At 56.6% G+C, this 25,404-nt stretch overlaps 3 protein-coding genes across 8 annotated transcripts in view; 1 reads left to right on the top strand and 2 right to left on the bottom strand.

Moving 5' to 3' along the window:
• PMM2 (phosphomannomutase 2) overlaps positions 1 to 1,743 on the top strand; it is a 30,438-nt gene extending 28,695 nt beyond the window's left edge. For both annotated transcript variants that reach the window (XM_043560564.1, XM_043560563.1), the window contains exon 8: positions 313 to 1,743. In XM_043560564.1, coding sequence (XP_043416499.1) covers positions 313 to 367 — 55 coding nt within the window. In that variant the 3' untranslated portion in view covers positions 368 to 1,743. The remainder of the gene's footprint in view (positions 1 to 312) is intronic.
• CARHSP1 (calcium regulated heat stable protein 1) lies at positions 1,715 to 25,391 on the bottom strand. Of its 5 annotated transcripts, none has more exons than XM_043560570.1 (4): positions 25,311 to 25,391; positions 7,815 to 7,976; positions 7,010 to 7,132; positions 1,715 to 5,447 (listed from the first exon to the last, which is right to left on the bottom strand). In XM_043560570.1, exons 2-4 carry the CDS (start codon positions 7,967 to 7,969, stop codon positions 5,285 to 5,287), a joined length of 441 nt encoding a protein of 146 aa, XP_043416505.1. In that variant the 5' UTR covers positions 7,970 to 7,976; positions 25,311 to 25,391; the 3' UTR covers positions 1,715 to 5,284. The 5 variants fall into 5 exon arrangements, with proteins under 5 accessions (XP_043416505.1, XP_043416501.1, XP_043416502.1 ...); XM_043560566.1 differs by lacking the exon at positions 25,311 to 25,391 and adding an exon at positions 10,854 to 10,984; XM_043560567.1 differs by lacking the exon at positions 25,311 to 25,391 and adding an exon at positions 9,441 to 9,885.
• LOC122471687 lies at positions 16,189 to 19,274 on the bottom strand. The gene is given in 2 exon segments (XM_043560562.1): positions 16,189 to 17,434; positions 17,436 to 19,274. Coding segments are annotated over 2 exon segments (2,337 nt in total). The 3' UTR covers positions 16,189 to 16,936.
• Positions 25,392 to 25,404: the final 13 nt, after the last annotated feature.

The following is a 25,404-nucleotide window of genomic DNA, read 5'->3' as shown; positions in this document are numbered from 1 at the left end:
TGTGACCTGCGAGGACAGCTCAGGCACAGTCCGGGCAAAGGACGGCAGACGGCGTGCAGTCACTCGTGCTTGCTTTACAGAAAAATAAGCCGCACGTCTGCCCCGGAGCATCGCGATTCCTTTCAAAGGCATAATTACACGTTCCAAGCTAGATTGCAGTTCAAGAGGAGGTGACGAACCCCTTCTCAGCAGTGACGGTGCACATGCTGTTCCTGTCCCGGGAACCGGTGACTGCCGTGAAGGAGGCCCGTCCCTTGTTTCTCCCGCAGCCCACGCCCGGCGGTGCCCACATCTGCCTTCCTGTCTTTGCAGGGCGGGAACGACCACGAGATCTTCACTGACCCGAGGACCGTGGGCTACACGGTGACAGCGCCCGAGGACACCCGCAGGATCTGTGAAGAGCTGTTCTCCTAGCGCCCCCTCCTCCGAGGGAGGGCAGGGGTCCTGCCGACAGACCTCCCTCATATGCCGGGCTCCCCACACGGTCCGGCCGCGGGTACCCCCGGCTCTGGCGATGCCAGAAGCAGCCAGACTTGTCACAAACGGCCTGAAGGACCACCTCTGACCAGATTTCGCCCCCAACCCCGAGCCTCAGACCCTGCATACATGCGATCATGGTACTTAACGGTTTTCTGGGGACACTTCCCCATCATCCTAGGATGATACAAAGAACGAATGTGCCCAGCCCCTCCCTCTCGATGGTCTTATGCAAAGCGTACCAGGCGTTAATGTCTGGACCCCCGGTGTCAGTACCACAAGGGGGATTTGGTGGTGGCAAAGGACAGGATGTTTACAGCTGTCCCACCCCAGGACTGAAGTTTAAAATCACCTCCCGGAAGTGAAGCTCCTGCCCGAGGGTCACCTGGGGGGGGGGGCATTGAACCAAGGGCTCCATGGTGGCCGCTAAGTGACCGCTGACCCCAAGGGCCTCATACCTCAGCTGGCCTGGGGCGCAGGGGAGCCTGGATTCACTACACTCTGGGGAGCCAATGCTTCTCTGACTTTTCCAGTGCGAGGGGGACGGGAAAGGACAGGCGGTGCTGCCCCCACGTGCAGGCCCCGGGCTGGGCTGAGAGACACCAGCCCCTGGCACCCTACTTCTCCCTGCTGGGCCCGGCAGGCTCCCCAGGAGCCTTACTCACCTCGACTTTCTCAGGGATCACAGAAGAGCCTGGAGGGTTCCCGGAACGCAAGCAGCCTGCTTCTCCGCAGATCTCATGAACCTGCATGCCTGCTCCGGCCTCCCCCACACAGTGACCTGAGGGGTGGGAACAGCCCGGTGGTTGGGCCCGTGACCCTCACCCCTGCTTCGGACTTCAAGTGGAAGGCAGCCCCAGGGCCCAGCGGAACAGGCCCTTCCAGGGAAACAGTTCACATGTCACCTTTTAGAACCTGGACGTGTCAGGACCCACAAACCCTCAGTCCACTCCAGTCCACGGCACGGCCTCTGCACAGGGCCCGCTGACCTGACCGGGCGTCTGCACACACACACACACACACACCCGCCAGGTGCTTTCATCTCCACGGAAGCGGCTTCCGTCCAAGCCTGCTGGGGACCCCGAGGCCTGTCTCGGCACGGTCCGGTTGGGGGCAGTCTGCCCGCATGACTACACAGGGTGACGTGGCACAGTGGTTCCCAGGACACAGCTACCCCGTGGCACCTTTTGTTGAATTTTGCAAATGATATTGTAATGACCTTTCACAATGAAAAGAAGCAAATTAAAGTGATTTTATTGTTTCCTATTTCTCATTCTGATGACTTTTTCTTCCTTTGTCACACGAATGGCGAAGTGAACGCTTAGCTGTGGTATCCTCTCGGATTCAGGAAAGAAAGCCCAGCCCGTGCAGATCCAAAAGCCACCGTTTCTGACACTCTGGTTCCCAGTGTTTCTGCAGGGGCAGGGCTTCGCGCATCCAGGCCTGCCGGCATGAGCTTTCCTGCCCAGGGGTAAGGACCCACGATTCCCTGGAAGGTTCCTTAACTTGCTACAGCAAAGCAAGACAATGGAGTCTCACTCAAACTTGTCCTAACCTTTTTGACTGGAGAGTCCTGCCCGGGTGCCCTGAGGCCGGCAGGCTGGGCCCTTCACCTCCCAGGCCTTCACTGCGACGCCTCCTGCCCTCCCACTGCAACGGGGACACATAAGGCAGAACAATGTGTGCACCTCGCTGCCGGGACTCAATCCCTGGCTGTGCTGCAGACCAGCCGGGGGACTCAGGACCGGTTCACCCCAGCTCGTCTGCTCGTCTGTCAGGTGGGGTGCAGCCCTACCTCTGTGGGGGGCTTAAAGTACCTGCAGCCGAGCTACTACTAACTGAACTAGCCCCCAGGAACCCTGCAGGGCAGGCACTGTTAGTCACCCCCCCTCCCCCGGGGCCGGGCAGGGTGGGGAGGGGGGTCCCTCAGCAGGCAGGACGGACACCATCACAACAAACACACACCACAGCTGAGTGTTGAGCAAGAGGGAGGCAGAGGTTGGCCCTGGACTCAGCAGCCGCGAGGAGGGCACACCCGGGGCTACTGGAGGGAGAACCCCCAGGAAGGCCGTCCTCGCCTGGAGGGAGGCGCCAGCTCTCCATCCTGAGGGAGGGAACGCGGGTCTCGGGATCCGCAGGACGTCCTGCGAGGTCTCTCCAGCCAGCGGGCGGACGGCCCCTGGACTACAGAGCTGGGCCCATCTTGCAGATTCGGGCAAAGCAGTGGAGGCCCTGAATCCCTTCCTCTCCAACCGCTGCTTCCTCCTGCTTAACCGCTCTTGTCCTTGGCCCGTCGGGCCACTTGCCCCCGCAGCCAGGCCCCGGGCTCCCTCCCACCACCGCTCAACCCTTCACTCGGAGCTGGACTGGGGCACCCTCTCCAGGCTCAGCACCTCCCGTCCGATGCCGAGTGCGGCGCTGGGACCCGTCTCCTTGTTGTGAATAAATGCCTGCTTCAACTTCTCCCTACCCAGGTTCAAGGGGCTGACTGGACGTTTCCCCAGTACACTTTGAAAATCAGTACCGCAGTAAAAACATCCACCTCTGCGCTAATAAAAATGATCCACCCGCCCTTTGGAGACGCTGGCCGGGCAAGACCATCCCAGCCTAACCCAAAGTCCAACCCAGAACGGCCCAGCGTCCGCCCGCGGCCCTGCATCTCCCCACTGCGCTCCCGGACGAGGAGACCACAGGCTTTCGCACCTCCTGCTTCCGGACTAACCTTTGTCCGGCCGGCCCTGCTTCTGCTCACGCGGGAAACGTCCAAATGCATCAACATTTAGCCACAGCTGATGCAGTCAGTGGCATTTTGCTCACGCGAAGCCACCCTCTACTGCTAAGCCGCCCTACGCTGGAGAATGTGATGATTACAGAAAAGGGGATGGTCCCACTCTCTTACTCAGCAGCCACAAAAGCCAGATGGTGGAGCAGGGGGTCAGCCCCGTTTGGGAAGACGCCCTTACCTGCTGGCTTCAAGAAGCCGGCCTCCACCCTCACGGACAACACCCAGCCTTGCACAGAACACACTTTATTGAGACAGAGGTGACGGGCGGGAGGAGAGAGGGAAGGAATCCCGGACGCCACCCCAGCTCGTCACCGGCACCAGGCTCCTCCCAGAGCTTCTTGTAAATGGAGACTCTGTGTCCGACCAAGAATGAGAACGTGTCCGCAAAGAGCCCCGACCGCTGAGGCCAGGCCAAGACCAGGAACACCACCAGGGGTGGGGTTTAGACGCAGGCTCTCGACCTCTGGGAGCCCGAAGGTCCTTGGCAGAAGTGGCTCAGGAAGTGTGGTGTCTCCAGGGGGCCTGCGGGAACAGGCTGGAGGGCAGGGGCCACCCTGGACCCGGCAGAAGGCAGAGGCAGCAGACCGAGGACCCTTCGAGGGGCACAACAGGCCAGGAAATGGCAGATCCACCGCTGACCGCAGCGGGCTGTTCGCATGCACACAGCCAAACGCTATTTGCCAGTTTTCAGACAGCTCCCACCGGTCATGAGCAAAAGAGTTCTATCTTGCAAAGGAAGCCATTCCTACGCTTAAAGACAAATCCATCCACAGACCGAGGCACTCGGCCTCGCCTCTTCCACAACCCATCGGCCGCCCTCCCTCCTTTGCAACATTGCCGTCTGCTTCCAAGCCAGCTTTACAGGGTTCACTTCCCTGCAACTGACAAAACGTACCTTTGAGTACACACAAGCCACATATTTCAAAACATTATCACCCACCCAGCTATTTCTATTTTTACATCACCCTTAGAGCCAAAGCAAGCCACCGCAAAGAAAAGCCTGAGGACTTGTGTATGGAAAATATCTACAAGGGTTCGAAATGTCGACAGCCAAGTGCAAACAGGGTTGGCCCTGGGCAAAAGCCTTGGTTATTAGAGAAGAAAACAAACAAACCCTCAGCTTTTCTTAACACCAGTTTTCAGGAAAACCCCGTCACCAAAGGGGCATTTTCTCCTCCAAGTTTTGACTTTACCAGGCTGTTGAGAAGCGAGCCACCACGACCGACCGACTCTGTTCCGGAGGGTTCTGGACCGAGCTCTGATTTTAAACAAAGACCCGCCCTTCTCCCACCCCCACCCCGACCCACCACCTAAACGACCACGGCTGTGAACTGTCTGCTAAATTGAGGGTAGGAGGAGAGAGGATTCAGCTGAGCACGGCATGGCCGAGGGGAGGGCTCAGGGCTCCTGGGGAAACTCTTTTCCCAGGCGCCCAATTGGGATTCTTCCCGCTGCAAAGGCACCAAAGACCCCCGCTCTCGTGCCTCCCCCCCCCCCCCCCCGCCCGGTGAGGCCAGCTCCCCTAGAACAAACCAAACAGACCAACAGAAAAGAGCCCGCTTTGCTGAGGGCCAAACACAGACACAAGGAGGGTAGGCGCAGGTGGGAAATGCATAGGGCCTCCCGTCAGCCCCCGGGGCGGGCTGGATCTGGGGATTCTGAGCCTCCAGCCCAGGGGCACAAGGACTCTGTGGGCTGGGGAAGCGCCCACCTGACCCACCCCCGGGGCTGGGGTTGGACCATCCACTCAGCCACCAGCGGGCACCCCTCCTTTTTCCATGCTTTTAATGCTTTTCAGATGGTGAGAGGCTGTTGGAACAGTCCAAGGCTGTGCTGGTGGCCGAGAGCATGCCAGTGCCTGTGCCCATCGCCCCTTCCTCCGGAAGATGCTTGAAAGGGACAGTACTCCCCGCTCTGAAGCCCCATCTCAAGCGGTAGACCGTCATCTGCAGTTTGGTTCTGCCTCCTCCTCCCCCCCAGAGTCTCCCGCGAGCCCAGGAGAAGGGATGCTTCCAGCATCTCCTAGGAGCTGACGACGTGGCCGGACCAGGTCTCGTGCTTGGTGCCCGGGGCCAGATGGGTGATGACCACCTCCACGGCCTGCAGCTTCTCGTTCTTGGGGGGGATGGAGCACATCTTATAGGTGACCTCGTCGCCTTCCACGGGGACATACTCCCCCTCCACGCTGTGGGAGCAGGGAGACAGCGTTCAGTGCCCAGCGCCCACAAAAGCCTCACTCAGCTCCGTGCCGCACCCAGGACCCCAGCCCGAGCTTTTGGAGCACCTGCCCCTCCTGCCCTGCCAACCAGGGAGCCACCGTGTCTCTGCGGGACCAGGTCCCCCCACCTCCCCGCACTCTGAGGCCCAGACCGAGCTCTGCCTCTGCAGGAGCTCATACTGTCCGTCGCATGGGTGTCACGGGCCTGTGGACACAAGAGCAGGGAGAGCCGCCCTGGTCCCAGGAGAGCCCCGAACCCCAGCTGTGTGCGTCTCTGCCCTCCCGCTTCCCAGACACCCAGCAAGCCTGAAGGCAAGTCCCTTCCGTGCTGAACGCGAGTTCCAGGAGGGTCCCCTCCCTGTGACCGTACTCCCTATGGGACACAAGTCACCACTTTACCCACCCTCGTGAGGTGCCCATGCTGATGCCCCCCGAGGACACCTCCAGCAAGAGGAAAACCCCCTTCAGATTCTGGAACTGATCTGAGGGATTTCGCCTTGAGGGAAAGCGCACGTGGCCAACGGTGCTTCCCTCTTTGGTCGGGCCACCAGGATGCCGCACGTCCATCTCTCTGACTCGCCCCCGCCCCCACCCCCGCCCCCGGTTTTCCTTACTGATTTTTCATGGTGCACTGCGAATATCCTTGTAAACCACTACAGATCCCTTCCGGAAAGAGGCGACATGAAGACACATTTTCACAGCCACATACGCATTCACGCACCCATCAGATGCGTGGCTTTAACACCCTGCTGCTGTCTGTACTCTCCGGGAGCCTGTGCGAGGCCTGGCGTGTAAGGACTTTGGGGGGGCAAGAGGTAAAGGAGGGATAATTCTCCCCTCACAACAGACATTTGCAACGGTACCCTATCTCCAAAAACGGGGTGTTTATATATTGCCCGGTCTGCCGTGTGGCATAGGACTCAGCCTGCCACAGACTAAAAGATTGGGGGTGCAGAGGCCAAAGAACGGGGCAGGGGCAAGGCGGTGCCCGATTCGGTCCCCACATAGCTGAAGGCTGACTGGGGGAGGGAGCGAAGCACGGGCCGCTGGATGCCTTCCAGCCTCAAGGCCGCGGACGTGCGGGCCCCGCCTCAGCCTCCCAAGGGTTTCCAGACACTCAGGAAGGAAGGACGTCAGTGAGCAAGTCGCAGGAGAAAGGGCCCAGCTCCAAACTTCCTTCCTGGAGCAGAGGGGCTGGGCAGCCCCCAGCCTCACTGAGTGGCTCCCGCAAGGCAGGCAGGAAGTCAGACTCTGGGTCACACGTACTCCGCAGCTCAGTGACACCCCTCCCATCCACCGGACCCATCCCATGGTTCTCAACAGTCTCTCCCTCTCTCCCTCTGTCTCGCTCTCCGTCACATACACGTGCAGACTGTCACCTGCAGCCTCCCACACGCCCCACCCCCAAACAGTCACACACAGGTCACAGGCAGAGGCTCACGCCCTCACACGCAGCACCTGTCAGTCACACACTCACTCCCCCTGCCTCCTTGCCCAGCCCCAAACCGCCCAAACCAGCCCTGACTCACTCAGAAATGTGCAGGAAGATGTCGGGGCCACCATCGGCCGGGGTAATGAAGCCGTGGCCCTTGGATCGACAGAAGCATTTGCAGACTCCTTTGTAGACAGGACCTTGCGAAGCCCGCACCGTCCTGAAAGAGGGGGGAAAAGTGTGAGTGGGGGCCCCTACCAGCCCTCCAGAACAGCCACCCACTCTCCTAAGGCATACCCAGCTCATCCCAGTGCCCCCTTAAAAGCCATGCCCCGGATAGTAACCAGGGCCATTATGTACAGCTATGCAGGTTGTGCACTGCACAACTCTGGGAGCCATTCACAAAGACTCTAATAAGAGTGACTCTCTGACGACCCCAGCAAATTTTCTCAGGCCTCAGTTTCTCTATCCAAAAAGGGGGTTAGACCAAAAGCTCTCCGAGCATCCCTCTGAAGACTATTAGTGACGGCAGCGGCCTCTACAACTTGGGCCTGAGATCTACAGCTCCCAGGCACTGTGCAGGTCCTTTGCAGCACTGTGCCCCAGCCTGCTGCTGTCCCCATTTTGCAGCTGAGGAAGTCGAGGTCGGTCCGACAAAGGAAGAGGCTTGTGCGTGGTTAAAACCCATTGGTTTAAGACCCCAGTGATTTCCTACTTGTTATGAACCCCAGCCTGCCACAGGCTCAAGGGACCTGGGGCATTGCCTTCCAGAGTTTACAGGGTGCCTCACCAGTCCTTACCCCAACCCAAGTCTCCCCATGTGACAGACCGGGACACTGAGTCACAGAGATGGCCAGATACAATGACTCTGGCCCTGGGCAGGAGGCTAGCCCGAGACTCACGCCGAGAAGGTCCTCGTCCGGCGGGTGGGCAGCGGGCTCGGGACCACGTTGCCCCGGAGAGGGGACGGTGACCGATCTCGGGCCCGCTGGGTGTCCAAGAGCCCGACCGAAGCCTGGTGTGTTGGGGGCTGTGGCGGTGGTGGCTCAGATGACATGGCTGACCTAGGAAGACACCGAGGGCTCTCAGGGGCTCATGCCCTGCAAGGGGGGACCCCAGATGCAGCCCACCCCCGTGTCTGACAGTCTCCCATCGGAGACCCACATTCTCGGCTGCGCAATGCAGGCGCGAGGCTCACTCGGCGTGGAGGTCACCTCATCCGGCAGCAGGCCAGGCTCGCCCCAGCTGGGTCAGGTGCCTCCTCGGCTCCCGCGGCAGCCGCGGCCTCCCTCGGGCATCGCTCTGCCAGGAAATGCCTGCTCGCCCCACGTCACGGATGCCATCAGTCCCCTCTGTGCCCCCGGCACACTCAGGGCATTTAGTCAATACTTGTGAAAGGGAGGGAAGGAAGGGGGCAGTGAGGGAGGCAGGGCAGGCGGGCAGGGATCCTTTACTGCCAGCTACCTAGGTCACACTCCAGCCACTCAACAGCCTTGACCTGCTAAGTCAAGCACTTAGCCAGGCACTGTGGTTCCGGAAGGCGGAGGTAAAAGAGGGCAGAGCACACAGCGTTCCCCCGAGAAACTGTGGACACACACCCGAGAGGCACAGACCCCAGGTCTGGATCCCCCAGGGGCCGTCACAAGCTTGCATCTAGGACAATGGGCCTGAGGGACCCTCAGTGGCAGGACCATCGCCAAGACAGCCATCTCCACCAGGCGCTCAGTCAGTTTGCAACCTGCCTGGGTCACTGGCCGCCAGGAACTCCAGTTCCCTCGGTGACCCTTAACATGTATCAGAGGTGGGATCAGACCCGGCTGGGGGCCTGGGGGGAGCAGACTCTGGCACTTTTGCCAAGAGCAGGACATGGCCGTTGCACTGAACACGTGACCGACTGCCAGGGCACCCGCGCTACCTAGGCCTGGGCTCAAGGTCACCAGGAAAGAAAGCAAAGCTCAGGAGCCAGAGGGGCTTGGGTAAGTCCTTTCCGCTCTCTGGGACCAATTTCCCCATCTGCAAAGTGGGGCGGCCGAGTGGGCGTCCCCTGGCACCTGCAGAGGACACGAACCAGAGCGGGGCCCCGTGGCAGGGATGGCGGGGGAACCCCGAACTCCTCCTTCACCCAGGCACGCCATGCTGGGACGGAAGCAGGCCGACGGGCTTATGTGGCTCACACAGGGTTTTCACGCTGAAAACATCCCAACCCAGGCTTCCCACTACTCTTGGAAAAACAAAACTCGAAGCTCTGACAACCTCGAACTCCTGTTCGCCACCCCTGCTTCCCTCATTTATACAGACTCAGTGGCCCCAGAGCACTGGGGTTTCAACCTACATCACCCAGCAGAGCTGCCTCTGCCCGCAACCCAAACCCCCCCAAGGAACAGGCCTGGTTCCTCCCCCCAACCTGTCCCCCTCCCCCTGAGTCTCCCCTCAGTCCCCCACACAGCCGTCTGGCCTTAGTTCTGCCTGGCTGGGAAGGGAGAAGGCCGGCTGCCTGCCTGGAGGAAGTGACATAGTTACCTCCTGACCCTTCTCTCAGCTGCAGCCACCGCCAAGGAGGATCGGGGAGCCCCCACCTCATGCAGGCCCCGGCTGCTCGGCTGGGGGGTCAGGGCTCCAGCACCACCCACCAATACAGGTCATAGAGTCCTGGAATGTTCCAATGCTTGGGGTTCTGGGAAGGGTGCTGATCCAGAGAAGGGAGCGCCTTGCCCAGGCCTCCCAGGACAGCAGATGGGACACCAGGGGGAGGGAACAGCCCTCTCTTCTTCCGTCCAGTCTCCTTCTCCTCCTCTGGAGTCAGGCACATCTGACCTCACACCACGGCCATGAAGTTGAAATGAAATACTACACGCTAAGCACTCAGCATGCTATCTACCCAGAACAAGTGAGCAGGGCCTATCAGCTAGGACTGTTATAACTGCCATCATAAGGTCATTCAACAAACAGGTGATCAGTGTCAGGCCCTAGTTCATGGCACTAGAGACACAGGGCCTGAGTCTGGAGTCAGAGAATAAACAGGTAAATAGACACATGAATAAGATCGCTACAGATTCCCAGAAGGGCTGGTAAGAAATACACGGGGAGACAGAGTACCAGGGTGGAGATGATTCTCTAACGAGGGGAAAGCTGGGTCCTGAACAGTAAGAGTCAACCTTTCAAAAAGAGAGGGAGGCTCTTCCAGGCAGACAGAACAGCCTACGCAAAGGCCCTGTGGTTGGCAAGAGCCCACCCAGGTGTGGCTGAAGGCCAGCAAGGGGGCAGTGTAGTGGGCACCACGGACAGAGAGCCGGGAGAGGGCCAGCTGAGGAACTACGGGGATCAACAACATCGTGTGCGTCTTCCTCTCCTCACACCCATCTGTCCATCTGTCAGTCCCATGCCCCTTACCATACCCACCTCCCCCTGAATTAATGCAACAGGCTCAAATTAGGGGCCCCTTTCTCTCCATCCCAGCATCCCCGAATCCCCAAATACATCCAACCCTCAGAGATGCCAAGAGCAGCCCACAGCCTTGGCGGGCAAGGAACCTGAGGGCTGCACAGGGTCCCTCCACGTCCCTAGGGCCCAGAGCTGGGGCCGGCACAGAGCACGATTCTCTCCTTAAATTCTTGTTTGGTTTTGTCTTAATTTTCATTTTCATTTTGAGAGAGGAGGGAAAGTGTGAAAGGGAGGGGCAGAGAGAGAGGGAGAGAGAATTCCACGCGAGCTCTGTGCTGTCAGCACAGAGCCCAATGCGGGGCTCGAACCCACAAACCGTGAGATCATGACCTGAGCCAAAATCAAGACTCAGATGCTTAACCTCCTGACCCGCCCAGGCGCCCCGAGCAGGGCTCCCTTCTCAACCAGCCCCAGAACCAGGAGCATCGGCTGGCGGCCATTGTGCACTCGGCGTGCTCCAGCTGGCACAGTCCAGCGGGGGTGGGGACCGTCCCACTTACCTGGCAGTGTTAGAAACTGGGATGGAGGGGTGCAGGGAGACCCTGGGGCCTTCACCACCCCCTGCCTGCCTCTCTCCGGCCATCTGAGCTGGAGGAGAGCAGCTGGGGCCTGGCCAGGAGCCAGCCCACCCCCAGGGCCCAGCAGTGAATGGCCTCTGTGTGGGGGAGGTCGGGTCAGAGTCCAGCTGTAAGGAAAACAGCTGGGGGAGGGGGCAGCCGGTCACCCAGGAGCCAACCCAGCAGCCGCTGCTGCCCCCCCAAGCACAGATGGGGAGAGGGGTCCCGAAGCCCGGCCCCACACCCCCCAGCACAGCCCAGGGCGGGAGGAGGCAGGGCCGCGCTCTGCGACCAGCGCCCTCCGTGAGCAGCCCACACACTCAACTCCCCCCCGCAGAAGCAGGGTGCAGACAGGTGCCCGAAGCTCAGACCTGGGATGGGCCTCCGATCTGCAGCAAACTCGGACCAACGTCCCTCCTGCCAAGGCACATCACAGCCATTGTGCTGTGTGCACGTGTATATGTGTATACGCACAAGTATATGTGTGTACACACACACACGGGCATGTCACTGCCTGTGTGTGCACACTACTGGACCAGCGGGGGCCGCACGTGCCCCCCCCCCCACTCCCCGAGCACACTGGCCACTTAGGGCATCAGAGGAACGGGGCACCCGAGGACGAGGACGAGGATGGACGAAGCCTGCATTCTTTCCAAGTAACAGTTACTGGGCCCCCCACTAGGCACAGGAAATGGAAACCAAGACAGCTAATTCCTGCCCACAGGAGCTTGGGCTCAGGGACTGGAGCCCCACAATCAGCAGGACAAGAAGAGTGTCCTGCAACCGGGAAGTGCTCACAGCACTTGACGCATCACAGCTCAATTCATCTCCATTTCACTGATGGCAAAACCGAGGCACAAAGTGTCAAGTAACTTGCCTGGGTCCCCCAGCTAGTAAGTAAACTAGCGAAACCCACAGTATGTGGGACAGTGAAAATGTCATGGAGAAAAAGCAAGCAGGGGAGGGGGGGTGGGAATGAGGGTTTGCATTTCAAAGCAGGTGGTCTGGGGGGGGTGCTCCCCTCCCACTCCCCCACCTCCATCAGCTACCGCCCCAGGTCCTCAACAATGCTCAGCCAGGGGAGGGGGGACCCAGGGTCTAGAGGTGAGGGAGTCAGGAAGCCACGCCCACCCTGGCTGCCCTCAGGGACGGGTATGTCAGCAAGGCCTCCAACCAGATCCCAGGAAAGGGTGGAGAAGGGGGCCTCAACCCAAAATAGCCTGGGAATTTTCCACAGGCCGGGCTGGTCCTCCTCTTAGGTTGTCGGAGTTCAGCCAGGCACCAGAATCGGGCCTTCCCAACCCGCCCCCCATCAACCCCCTCACGTATCTGGGGGCTCCAGATAACCCTACATTAGCCCCCACCTCCTGCCCTCTTGCCCTGAGAACCCACCAACCCATCAAGGATGAGTCAGTCTTAAGCCAAAGAGCGGGGTGCTTAGTCCAGGGAGTGGAGCCTTGGCAGTGTTTTCAACCATTCACACTTTAGTGAGAGGGAGTTCACAATTCATTTCCCAAGGCGCCATTCTTGGTGGCTTTCACACATCTGAGGGTAGGAAGGTGGAGATGTGGGGGAGCAAGACCTGGGTCCAAGTGGCAAAGCCAGACCACACCTAGCTTACGCTGGAAAGCCTTCTGTGGGTTTCTGGCTGGGGGAGGGCAGACACCCAGCTGCAGGGCCAGGCCACTGCTGCCGCCTGGGGAGGGCTCCGAACTAGTCCACACAAAAGGAAGGGGCAGGGCACTGGGGCCAGACGGAGCGAGATGCGTCCCCATGTCCCGCGCAACAGGGGGAGGTGCTTTTATCATCCCCATTTTACAGGTGGGGAAACTAAGGCACAGAGAGGCGCTCACACTTTAGTGTCCCCACAAGTCTCTGGGGAGGGGGACAAAATGCAGAATCTGATTCTGAAGGTCGAGGATGGGGCCCCGAGACTCTGGAATTCAAAAGTGCTCCTGGTGAGCCAGGTGCCACTGGTCCACAGAAGGCACAGAAACCCCAGAGGTGGGCGGGCTGACGACCTGCCCACCCTCACAGCCAGTGGGTGGCAGGGCCCCGGCTGGAACCAGGTGGATGAAAGGGAAACTGGGGGCGGAAAGGGGTGAGGTTCTAGATTAGTCAGCCGGTTACTCCTCTGTCAGCCCAGGTTCTTCCTTTGTAAACTGAGGCTGAGACTCGGGGACTCCCCTCCCGAGCTCCAGTCCAGCTGGGCCCCAACGTGGGGGAACTGAGGGGCAGGACAGAAGGGTCCCAGGAAGCAAGAGAGGCCCCAGGAGGGGGCCTGAGGCTGGCCTCCGCCACATTCCCTTCCATTGTTCAGGAGAGAGCGAGCTCCCGCGGGGGAGGGAGAGGATGGAGGGATGCAGGGGAGGGGCGGGGGAGGCAAGGAGAGCGGTAGGGGAGGGACGGGGAGTGCGGCGGGGGGGGCGGGGCAGGGACAGCCTCTGCAGGAGCGGGGCCAAAAGAGCTGGCTGCAAAGACAAACACAAACAAGGCGGAGGAGAGACTGCGCCCCAGGAGTCCCCTCCAGGCCGTGCCCCTCCGGGAACTGCTCTCCCGCACTCCCCCCGCCCCCCCCCCCCCCCGCCGGGGCCCCAGAGTGCCGGGAAGAGGCCGGAAACCCGAAGGACCGGCAGCCCCTCCAGCATTGCCCACCCCACCCAGGAGCACCCCGACGACGGCCTCGGCAGGACCAGCACCCCCCACCCCCAAGAAGATCCCCCAGCACCGCGCCCCGCCCCCACCCCCGGGCCCGCCCCAGCTCGTAACCAGAACCCCATCACCCCCAGGTCACGTATTCCCACACGGCATCCTTGCCTCCACCCCACCACCCAGCGGCTAAGGCTGCTGACCCGAGTCTCGGCCTGACTCTACTCTTTGCTCCCCTATGTGACCCCTGGCGAGAGACCTCACCGCTCCATGCCGCAGTTTCTTTATTTGTCAAACGGGAGAGTAATGCAGCACCCCAGGCCCGCGAACACGTGGTGCAGACGGTGCCAGCTACAAAGGGCTCAGCCAACAATAGTTGAGTCGCTAATGGTGAAACTGTCAGGCATGGGGCGACCTAGAATAATCCCTCCCATTCCAGTCCCTGCTGATGGCACACAAGCGAAAAGCCCTGACTCTGCCACTCCACGGGACAAAGGAAGACCGTCGGCCTCCCAGGAGAACGCACCCTCAGCGTGCCCCAGGGCCCCCAGGGCCCCGCTGGGTCTGGCTCAGCTCCACGACGCTACAGGACCCAGTTCTTGCCCTGGAGGTGTAATGCCCGAAGTTCCGAAACCTCCCCCAAAAGACCACCAGAGCCCTAAGTCAAAGCCAAGCGGCAAGGGTCGTTTACTGCAGGTTCGAACCTGGACCTCCGCTCACTCATTGCCGGTGATGCTAAGAGGCCCCGAGTGAGGTTTTTACAGCCTTTTTATAGACCGGTACGAACAAGTTAGGGGGAAGTTAGGGATTCTTCGCGGTCACCCCAAGCAGTTGTACAGAAGCGGAACAAGCTGGTTAGGCAAGCGGACTGAGGCTAAGTTTGTTTTTCACAGACCAGGATGACTAGGCAAACAGTTTGCCCAGGTCTCTCGCTTCTCCCCTTTCTCAAGTACCTGAGGAACCAAGGGGAAGGGGAAAATATGTTAAGCAAGCAGGTTTACAGAAGCGAGAAATGCCGGTTAGTTCATGTACAATCACTTATTCTATTACATACCAGACCACATTTAGGAAGTTTCGCAACTTACTCTATTACATAGCGGGTTACATTCAGGAAAGGTTTCACAACGCTCGTAGCAAACGGCAAGCAAAACAGACTTCTCAGCAATTGTATTTATCAAAGATCCATAATAAGCAGAAGAGAGAACGTAGCTTTAAACTAAGGCAGGGCTGTCGTTTGGATTTAAAGCTGCTCTTTTCATTCCCCCCTTTTTCTTGTGCCTAAAGAGCCAATCTTGGATCTTCGGTTTTCTATTTGTAATGTCTCGAGCGGTTGGTACTGAGTTCGTAAGACCATTAATTGTATAGCATTGAACCTGTCTTGGACAAAATTAATAATTTTGTTGATGATGCAGGGGCCTAATGTGAGAGCGAGAGGTAGGATGGCCAGGGGCCCGAGTAAAGCGGAGAGCAGGGTAGTTAACCATGGGGACGCACTGAACCAGGATTCAAACCATCCTGCCTCCTGTTCTCTTTCCTTTTTTTCGTTTATTTAGCCCTTCTCGGACCTTGGCCATAGAATCTCTTACTATTCCTGTGTGGTCAGCATAGAAACAACATTCTTCTCCTAGTGCTGCACAGAGACCACCCTGCTGTAGGAACAGCAGGTCTAATCCTCTCCTGTTTTGTAAAACTACTTCCAAGAGGGAGGTTAGGGACTTTTCAAGCGAAGTGATGGCAGTTTCAATTCTTTCCATATCTTCGTCAACCGCTTCTCTAAGTATACTAAATCCCTTGTTTTGTATAGTTAAGGCCGAGATCCCTGTCCCTGTTCCGATGGCCCCGGGTCCGAATATGGTGGCCAGAGTTAGAGCCCCTGCAGTAATGAGGTCTCTCTTACTCTTTTGGGTGCTATCCACATCTGGTCTATACACTCAGCTGTGTGGTATGTGATTTTTGGGAACACAATTACCATTACACAGAATTCCAACTGATTGAACATATCCTTATAGAGGCAGGGGGTTAATCCCGCATGAGAACAAAGCCACCATGAGTTATTTGGTGGAATAATCCAGTTTTCTGAAGTATTGAATATATTCCTGTTATTTATGCATAAGTGGCTATATTTTGTTGGCACTGTTCCTATACATGTCCCATTTCCCGTAAGTGCCGGTAGTGTGAGGCCGGGTCTTCTCTGTCCCCAATTGCAAGTGTCTGAGTTGTTTGCAGTGCTATAATCTCCTACTATTGCTAATGACTCGTAAAAGGGAGGTTTTGTGGAATAGCACAACCAACAAACTTCTGTTTTATTGGGTTTAGTATGATTTAAGGCCTGATAGGTGTTATTTATCATTACCCATAAGGGGTCATCTTTTTTTTTTTTTCTTTTTTTTTTTTCAACGTTTATTTATTTTTGGGACAGAGAGAGACAGACCGTGAACGGGGGAGGGGCAGAGAGAGAGGGAGACACAGAATCGGAAACAGGCTCCAGGCTCTGAGCCATCAGCTCAGAGCCTGATGCGGGGCTCGAACTCACGGACCGCGAGATCGTGACCTGGCTGAAGTCGGACGCTTTACCGACTGCGCCACCCAGGCGCCCCAGGGGTCATCTTTGAATGGGGTTTGGATTTTTGGGGGTTTTTTTGGAGTAGTCCTGGTTACAGTGACCACCTGAGTGGCCAGAGAATTAGTACCCTTATTTGTGGACCGCGGGGTAGTATTAGGCTTACTTGTGGGCCCTACTGATTGGTTTGACCCTACTAGGGTTGGTGGAACCTTGGGTTCTACCTTTAGTTTTATCTGAATAACAGTTGCATAGTAGGGTGGTCCCCGATACAAATAGATTCCCCAACTAAGCCCAGTGGTCCATCTAGTTTCTTTTCTTCCATCTTCTAGAAATTTGATACGAACAAGGTTACAATTTTCTGAGTAATATCCTCGGCCGGAAAAACCTATGTCACAGGGCCTGACAAATGACATGTCGATGTAAAGAGGTGTTACCGTCCATTTTGATTTACCGTCATTGGCGGTGACACAACTCCAGGACCTACAGTAGTAGTTGAAAACTCCCCCACATGTGGTGCGAGCATTCTGTCCAAACCCAGGGCATGCATAAAACCCTGTTTCGCTTAAGAAATTTCTTGTTTCCTTTCCCCTTCCGTGGTCTAGTCCGACTGACTTAGCCATCTGTTCTAAATTAAAATAGAGATCAGGCCACCAGGTATTTAAGGGAACATCTGTCTTTGTGGTAGTATTATAGACTTCCTGGGTTTCCCAGTTAGAAACCTCCCAAGTTAAAGTATAGGGTATGTGAGGGTTGCCCGCAATACTTATCAGTCCATAGGAGGTGAGCAGGAGCACGCTAGTGAGTGTTCCTTCGATCATTGTGGGTCCTGAGTTGCTGCAACTGTCTTGGTATGGGACACCTGGGCCTCTGGTCTTCGCCAGTTTTTGGGGTCAGGTTTTGGACGCAGAGTCAGTTTTAAAGGATGGGTCTTACTCTGGTCAACCGTCCAGGCGGTGTTGGCTTCTGGCACGAAGTCTTCTCGAACCGCAGATGGATCAGCTGGTCGGGCGTGGGTGTAATGGATCCAGGTGGCGATCCCGTTGACCTTGAGAGCAGTGGGTGTAGTGAGGATCACAATGTAGGGTCCCTCCCACCGTGGTTGGAGGGTCTCTTGCTTATGTCTCCGCACATATACCCGGTCTCCGGGTCGGTAGTGATGCAGCTCAGGAGGGGGCCTGGTCTCATAAATGGCTCTCAGTCTGGGCCAAACTTCCTGGTGGGTGCGCTGGAGTTCCCTCAGGGAAATAAGAAGTTTATGATCATCAAATTCAGTTAACACATTAGACTGTAGGTTGGGAATTATAGGAGGGGGTAACTCCATACATGATTTCAAAGGGGGTTAATCCCAGTTTGTAGGGGGAGTTTCGCACCCTGAACAGAGCGTAGGGGAGTAAGACTACCCAGTTAGCGCCAGTCTCCATGGTCAATTTAGTTAAGGTCTCTTTTAGCGTTCTATTTATTCTTTCTACCTGTCCTGAGCTTTGGGGTCTATATGCACAATGTAGTTTCCAATCAGCCCCAATAAACTGCGCTATCCCTTGTATTACCTTTGAAATGAATGCTGGTCCGTTGTCTGATCCTATTAGGGTAGGGAATCCGTACCTGGGCATGATGTCTTCTAACATTTTCTTTGCTACTACCTGCGCAGTCACATGCTTGGTGGGGAAGGCCTCTGTCCATCCTGAAAAGGTATCTATAAACACTAGCAAATATTTATATCCATATTTTCCAGGCTTTACCTCGGTGAAGTCTACTTCCCAATAGGCTCCCGGCCTGGTTCCGCGGGTCCTGGAGCCAGGGTTTTTCCCGTGGTTGGTAGCGTTAGTTAGTTGGCAAGCTTTACAGCTAGCAACTATCTGTTCAATTTTTGTCCTGGAGTCTTTAATGGTGATCCTAGCATGTCTCATTAAGTCTTGAATTTTTCTTGTGCCCTTATGAGTGGCTCGGTGCATCTTGGATAAGACTTTATTTCCCATTTCTTCTGGGAGGATTATGCTACAGTCTGCTGCTCTCCACCATCCGTTAAGGCACTGAGTCAAAGGCAATTTTTGGATCCAGTTTAGGTCTTCTTTAGTGTAGGTGGGACTTCCTGGTAAACTAGCTGAACCGGGGTCTGGTAGGGTGGTCATTAAAGTATAGTCCACCTGTAAGGCCACCTCTCGGGCCACCTGGTCAGCCCAATTATTTCCTCTGGCCACCGGTGTGATCGGTTTTTGGTGGCCTGGGCAATGTATGATGGCTAGTCGTTTAGGCAGCCAGAGTGCCTTTAAAAGAGCCAATATTTCTTCTTTGTTTGATAGTTTTCCCTCTGCAGTTAACAGTCCCCTCTCTCTGTATATAGCTCCATGTGTGTGGGCCGTAGCAAAAGCATATCTGCTATCGGTATACACATTTAGTCTCTTGTCTTTTCCCAAAGTCAGTGCCTTGGTTAAGGCCACAAGTTCAGCCCGTTGGGCAGAGGTGCCAGCTGGCAAAGGCTCTGCCCAAACAGTCTCAGTTTCAGTTGTGACTGCGGTCCCCGCGTACCTTTGACCCTGATGTACAAAGCGGCTGCCGTCAGTGAACCAGGTAACCTTGGCGTCTGGTAGAGGGTGATCCTGTAAATCTTCCCGAACTCCATGAACCTGTGCCAATATCTCAGCGCAGTCATGGAGGGGGGTATCCAAGTCCGGGTCTGGTAACAGGGAGGCAGGGTTTAGTGTTCTGAGGGGATTTAGTAATAGTCCCTGGTGGTGAACCAGTCGGGCGTTACTTATCCATCGGTCAGGAGGTTGTTTGAGGACTCCCTCGATGGCATGAGAGGTTGTAACATGTAACTCTTGTCCCATAGTTAACTTATCAGCATCCTTTACCATTAGAGCTGTAGCAGCGATCATACGGAGGCAAGGGGGCCAGCCAGCCGCTACTGGGTCCAGTCTTTTTGAAAGATAGGCAACGGGCCTGGGCCATGGGCCAAGGAGTTGCATCAGCACTGCTTTGGCTACCCCCTTATTTTCATCTACGAAGAGATGAAAGGGTTTGGAGACATCGGGGAGCCCTAAGGCTGGTGCCGACAACAGGGCAAGTTTAATTTGCTGGAAAGCCTGCTCAGTTTCCTCTGTCCATTCAAAGGGCACTTGTTCTCGGGTGACCAGGTAAAGAGGCTTAGCCATCTCGGCGAACCGAGGTATCCACAAGCGGCAGAACCCGGCCGATCCCAGGAATTCTCTCACCTGCCTTCACGTTGTGGGTCGGGGGATGCGGAGGCCGGTTTCCTTCCGTGCATCAGCGAGCCATCGTTGGCCTTCTCTTAACAGATACCCCAAGTAGGTTACCTCAGATCTGCAAATTTGGGCTTTCTTTGCTGAGGCCCGGTACCCCAGGGCACCAAGTGTCCGGAGGAGGTTCCTGGTGCCTTGCAAGCAAGCTTTGGCAGTCTCAGCGACGATTAAAAGATCGTCGACGTACTGCAAGAGAGTCACTTCGGGGTTTTGATTCCGGTACTCGCCCAGATCCTCGTGAAGTGCCTCATCGAACAAGGTGGGTGAGTTTTTAAATCCTTGGGGGAGCCGGGTCCAGGTGAGTTGCCCATTTATGCCCCTCTCAGGGTCAGACCACTCGAAGGCGAAGAGCTCTTGGCTTTTGGGGGCCAGAGGCAGGCTGAAAAAAGCATCTTTCAAATCAAGGACAGTATACCATTGTCTTTCTGGGCTGAGGGCACTTAGGAGGGTATAGGGGTTGGGTACTGTTGGGTGTATGTCCATGACTCGGCGGTTAACTTCTCTCAGATCTTGTACTGGATGGTAGTCCGCACTGTTAGGTTTTCGTACAGGCAGCAGGGGGGTGTTCCAGGCTGAATGGCAGGGACGCAAGATGCCTAAGTCTAGGAGGCGACGGATACGTGGCGTGATGCCATTTCTGGCCTCCATTGACATCGGGTATTGTCGGACCCGAACTGGATCTGCCCCCAGTTTCAGCTCTATGAATAGAGCCGGGCGATGTTTAGCCAACCCCATACCCCCGGTTTCAGCCCATGCTTCTGGAAACTGCTGGAGCCAGGGTTCTATGTTTTGACTTTGTGAGGGAGGCTCCTGATGGAGTCGATATTCATCTTCTAATCTTAGAGTAAGTATGGTCATGGGTTGGTTGTGAGGGCCAGTCACTTGGGGGCCCCCTGGCATAAAATGAATCTGGGCCCTCATTTTAGTGAGCAAGTCTCTTCCTAATAAGGGGCAGGGGCTGTCGGGGATGACTAGGAAGGAATGGGTGACCTTTCCATTTCCTAGGTCCACAGTCCTCTGGGTGGTCCAGGGATATTTTTTTATTCTGGTAGCCCCTTAGACCCAGGAAGATTTTTCAGAAATTTTTCCATGGGGTCTGATCAAGACCGAATGTTGTGCCCCTGTGTCGATTAGGAATTGAATTGAACTGGGTTCCCCTCCACTTGTAGTGTTACCCTAGGTTCGGGGGGGGGGGGATCCGAACCCCGTCCCCCCTATTCTGCATCTTGAGTGAAGAGGGCGGGTGTGGTTTTTGGCTGCCACGGTTTTTGATTATGACGTGGCTTTTTCCTTTTAGGGCATTCTCGGGCCCAATGGCCTTTTTCTTTGCAATAGGCACAATGGCCTTTATCCAGGGGCTTTTGGACAACAGCGGCCAGGACTTTGGTCATTTTTTCGGTAGCTTTAAGTTGCCTGTCCTCTGGAGTCTCTCTATCATTATAGACACGCTGGGCAATGCGGAGTAAGTCCTGAATCTGTTTTCCCTCCAGGTCCTCTAGCTTCTGGAGTTTCTTTCTAATATCAGTGGCTGCCTGATTTACAAAGGCCATTACAACAGCAGCTTGATTTTCGGGGGCCTCGGGGTTCATGGGGGTATACTGTCTGAAGGTTTCCATTAATCTTTCTAAATAAGCGGCAGGGCTCCCTGTCTTACCTTGTATTACTGAATACACTTTTGCCAAATTAGTGGGCTTGCGTGCAGCAGCCCGGAGACCCGCCATTAGAGTCTGGCGATAAATGCGCAGCCCCCCCTACCTTCTGCCGTGTTGTAGTCCCAGCCATCCTGTGGGGGCCGGGTCAAGGGAAAAGCTGCATTAATGAGATCAAGGTTAGCAGTGGGTTGGCCGTCATCTCCAAGAACCAGCTTTCTTGCTTCCAAGCAAGATTGAATTCTTTCTCGCTCCTCGGTGGTGAACAGGATTCAGAGGAGCTGCTGACAATCATCCCAGGTGGGTTGGTGGGTAAACAACGCTAAGAGACTTACTAAATCTTTAGGGTTGTCAGAAAATCGGGCATTCTGGGTTTTCCAGTTATATAGGTCACTGGTAGAGTTCTACCCTTTTCCCGTAAGGGTAAAGCTATGGTGGAGTCAGGGAGGCGGAATCCTGGCTCACGTGGGGCGCGGCCACGGGTACACCCAGCCGGCCCTTGGACTGCGCCCCCATTAGACATGGGCGCGGGTTGAGCCTCCCTATTTTCTAGTTCTTCTATCAGCTGGGCTATGGGAGGCTCTGCCGGCACAGGGGAAACGGGGTTGGGAGCAGGGATAGGGGCGGCTTGCGGAATAAGAGGAGGAATCTGGTAAGGGGGAGGGTCAAGGGAAAGTAAATCTTGGCTGTCAGGGAGAACAGGGGGTGCAGTTGGAGTTAGCGGCTTGGGAGGGTTGATAGGTTTAGCCGCCAGGATTTGGCACGACCCTGCCGTTAAGTGGATTTTCCACTAAATCTTGCCACACACAGAATATAGGGAATCTGATCCGAGTGACCTTCTTTCCCCGGTAGGAAAATGTTTGATTTTACTTTAAGGACCACAGGGAGGCAGAAGGTTCCCTCTGTAGGCCAATCGACCCCAAAGGTAGGCCATTCAGAGCGGCAGTAGGTGATCAACTTTCCCTTGCGAATGTCTAGGCTTAAGTTGTGTCCTCTAGCTTTTACGTCCCTGAAGTTGGCGAGAAGGAGGGAGAGAGGGGTGCTCTGCGTTTGGCCCATGTTATGCTTCTGAGGAAAAAGGAAAGGAGAGAAACAAAGGATGGGATAATTAATTCTGATTAGGCGAGAAAACACTTAATTCCGATAAAGCATCTGACGCACGAGAGAAAAACAAGAGCCAACAAGAATCTCTGACAGTGGTTCCAACTTTCTGGTGCCGTCTCGGCCAGCCCAACAGAAAGGGTTATGGCTAGGATGGCGGTTATTACAAGGGCCTAGCGGTGACAATACATTTAGACTGACATAGAAGCACTCGCATACTCGCCCATCTGCGTCCCTCGCGGGAACTTAGGTGCCTCTTAGCATAGGTGGGCAGGTATAAACCCCCTGCTTGGATCAAAAAGATTTTGACCGCCTTAAGTCATATGAGGATCACCATGGAAATCGGGTTAGAGCCCACTCGAATCCCGTAGCTTACGCCGTGGGACTATACATAGGGTAAGTCAGGCGCGTGCCCCTGACACCCAATAATCATTCCAGTCAATTTAACAGACAGACACACAGACACACATCACATCAGAATACGGGTAACAGTTGGCATGCCTAGATGGTTTTTCTTTTAGACGCCTAGAGATATTTCTTAGCACTCTGGAAGTTCATAGAGAAAATGAAAGTATTTAGTTCGCAGGCGCGTTGGGCGTAAGCAGCCCACAGAAAAGAATCCTGATGGGCCAAAAAGGCCCCCCGATGAACCAAGAAGGTCCCCTGATGGACCAAGAAGGTTCCCCGATGGACCAAGAAGGCCCCCGGTTGTCAGTGGACGTCTCCAACTGACCCCGGCCGGGTGCCCTATAGCTCGTCCGCCAGGGTCACACCAGCTTCCAGACAGACCCGGTTCTCCAGAGAAGAAACACAGATCAGAGAGAAAAGGAAGAACGTTAGAGCCGGCTTACTTACCGATCGGAATCAGATACGACCCGTTGACCAGAAGTCTGGTGGGCTCGGGGGAGATCTCGGTGGGACCTCCAAATGTAATGCCCGAAGTTCCGAAACCTCCCCCAAAAGACCACCAGAGCCCTAAGTCAAAGCCAAGCGGCAAGGGTCGTTTACTGCAGGTTCGAACCTGGACCTCCGCTCACTCGTTGCCGGTGACGCTAAGAGGCCCCGAGTGAGGTTTTTACAGCCTTTTTATAGACCGGTACGAACAAGTTAGGGGGAAGTTAGGGATTCTTCGCGGTCACCCCAAGCAGTTGTACAGAAGCGGAACAAGCGGGTTAAGCAAGCAGGTTGAAGCTAAGTTTGTTTTTCACAGACCAGGATGACTAGGCAAACAGTCTGCCCAGGTCTCTCGTTTCTCCCCTTTCTCAAGTACCTGAGGAACCAACGGGAAGGGGAAAATATGTTAAGCAAGCAGGTTTACAGAAGCGAGAAATGCCGGTTAGTTCATGTACAATCACTTATTCTATTACATACCAGACCACATTTACGAAGTTTCGCAACTTACTCTATTACATAGCGGGTTACATTCAGGAAAGGTTTCACAATGCTCGTAGCAAACGGCAAGCAAAACAGACTTGTCAGCAATTGTATTTCTTATCAAAGATCCATAATAAGCAGAAGAGAGAACGTAGCTTTAAACTAAGGCAGGGCTGTCATTTGGATTTAAAGCTGCTCTTTTCAGAGGGGCTCCAGCGCCACTTGGGGGAGGTGGGGGCGGGAGAGCAGACAGGCGAGCACTGAGAGCCCGCGGTCACCAAGGCCGCCCCGAGAGCGAGCGCAGATGGGGAGGGCCCTGGCCGAAAACCGCCGGAGGGCGGGGGGTGGGCGGCTCTGGTTGAGTCTTTTTTTTTTTTTTTTTCAACGTTTATTTATTTTTGGGACAGAGAGACAGAGCATGAACAGGGGAGGGGCAGAGAGAGAGGGAGACACAGAATCTGAAACAGGCTCCAGGCTCTGAGCCATCAGCCCAGAGCCCGACGCGGGGCTCGAACTCATGGACCGCGAGATCGTGACCTGGCTGAAGTCGGACGCTTAACCGACTGCGCCACCCAGGCGCCCCTGCGTTGAGTCTTAAAATGATCACTTCAAGATAATGGGGCGGGGAGCTCATTCCTGGCAGGGGAACTTGCAGGGGCAAAGGCCCTGGGGGAGGAAGGTCGCGGTGGTGGGTCCCAGAAAGTCCTGTGGACAAGTTTGGGACTTAGACAATTAGGGCCATGAGCCCGTGATTTCAAGCCACGGGGGTGATTTGAACCGATGGTTTTTATAAGTTCCCTATGGCTTCCGAGTGACGAAAGGGCAGGAGGAGCAAGAATGGAGACAGGGACAGAGAAATACCACAAAAGCAAGTAAAAAATACGACGGTAGCCGACATTTCTCCCGGGACTGGGTTAGCCTCCTCCTACTCTCTCGCACCCCGTTATGAGAGGGAGAAGTTATACAACGGTCTACAGGTGGGGAGACTGTGGCTCCGGGAGGCCTCCTAGCTGGAGACAGCTCCACCAGTGGGAACCGAGGCCCTGCGTGGAACCGGCTGATCCCCGATCCGCCCACTCCACACACACATCCACTCCCAGCCCCAGAGAAGCCGTGGGGACCGGGGGCTTCCTTTTAAAAAATCAAAATACGACGTTGTATTTCCGGCCTGCAAACGGGCGGCCGGCGGGGCCTGCGGGCAGGGAGCCCGTGGGCGCGGGTGAAGTTCTTCTGCTCCGCCCAGAGGCCCCCTATCCGGGCGCAAACGCTCCGCGAGCGGCCGGCGGCTCCTCCTCCCCTAGATGCTGCCAATCGCACGGCGCCAGGGCGGCTCCCGCCCCCCCCCACCGCCCCCGCCTGGAGGGCTGGGGTCCCCCCCCCGCCCTCCCCGCCCCGCCCCGCCCGGCTGGGAGTCGGCGCCCCCTCCCCGTGCCGCGCCCCGCTCCGGTCCGCGGGTCCCCCACCCACGCTCCGGCCCACAGGAGAAAGGGAGGGGGAGGCTTTCACTGCACGCCGCGAGCGCTGCCTGACGCCAGCCCCCAATCCCTCCCGCTGCTGCCACACCCGCCCCTTCCCGGGCGTGAGTAACCTGCTTTCCCCAAACAGGCCGCGGCGGCCGGGCATTTCCTGGGGGCCCAGAGACCCAGCCCGGAGCCCCCTGCCGGCGGCCTGGAAGACCCTGCACGAGGGGCCTGAATGCGGGCCGCGGCCGCAAGGAGCACGAGGTCCCGTCCCGGCGGCTCCTGGGGCCCCGGGGTGGGCACCCCGCCACACCCCTTCTGGGGGGCCCGGAAGAGCTCCCTACCTGCGACCCTCTCCGCTCCGCCAGCTGCTCGGCTCCGACTGCAAGAGGCTCGCTGGGGAGGGGGCGTGTTCCGCGGGGCTGGCCCGCTGAGGCT

Source organism: Prionailurus bengalensis, chromosome E3, assembly GCF_016509475.1.
Source record: "Prionailurus bengalensis isolate Pbe53 chromosome E3, Fcat_Pben_1.1_paternal_pri, whole genome shotgun sequence".
Classification (NCBI taxonomy): Eukaryota; Metazoa; Chordata; class Mammalia; order Carnivora; family Felidae; genus Prionailurus; species Prionailurus bengalensis.
The sequence above is the reverse complement of the archived record's forward strand: the minus strand, read 5'-3'. Positions and strand labels throughout refer to the sequence as shown.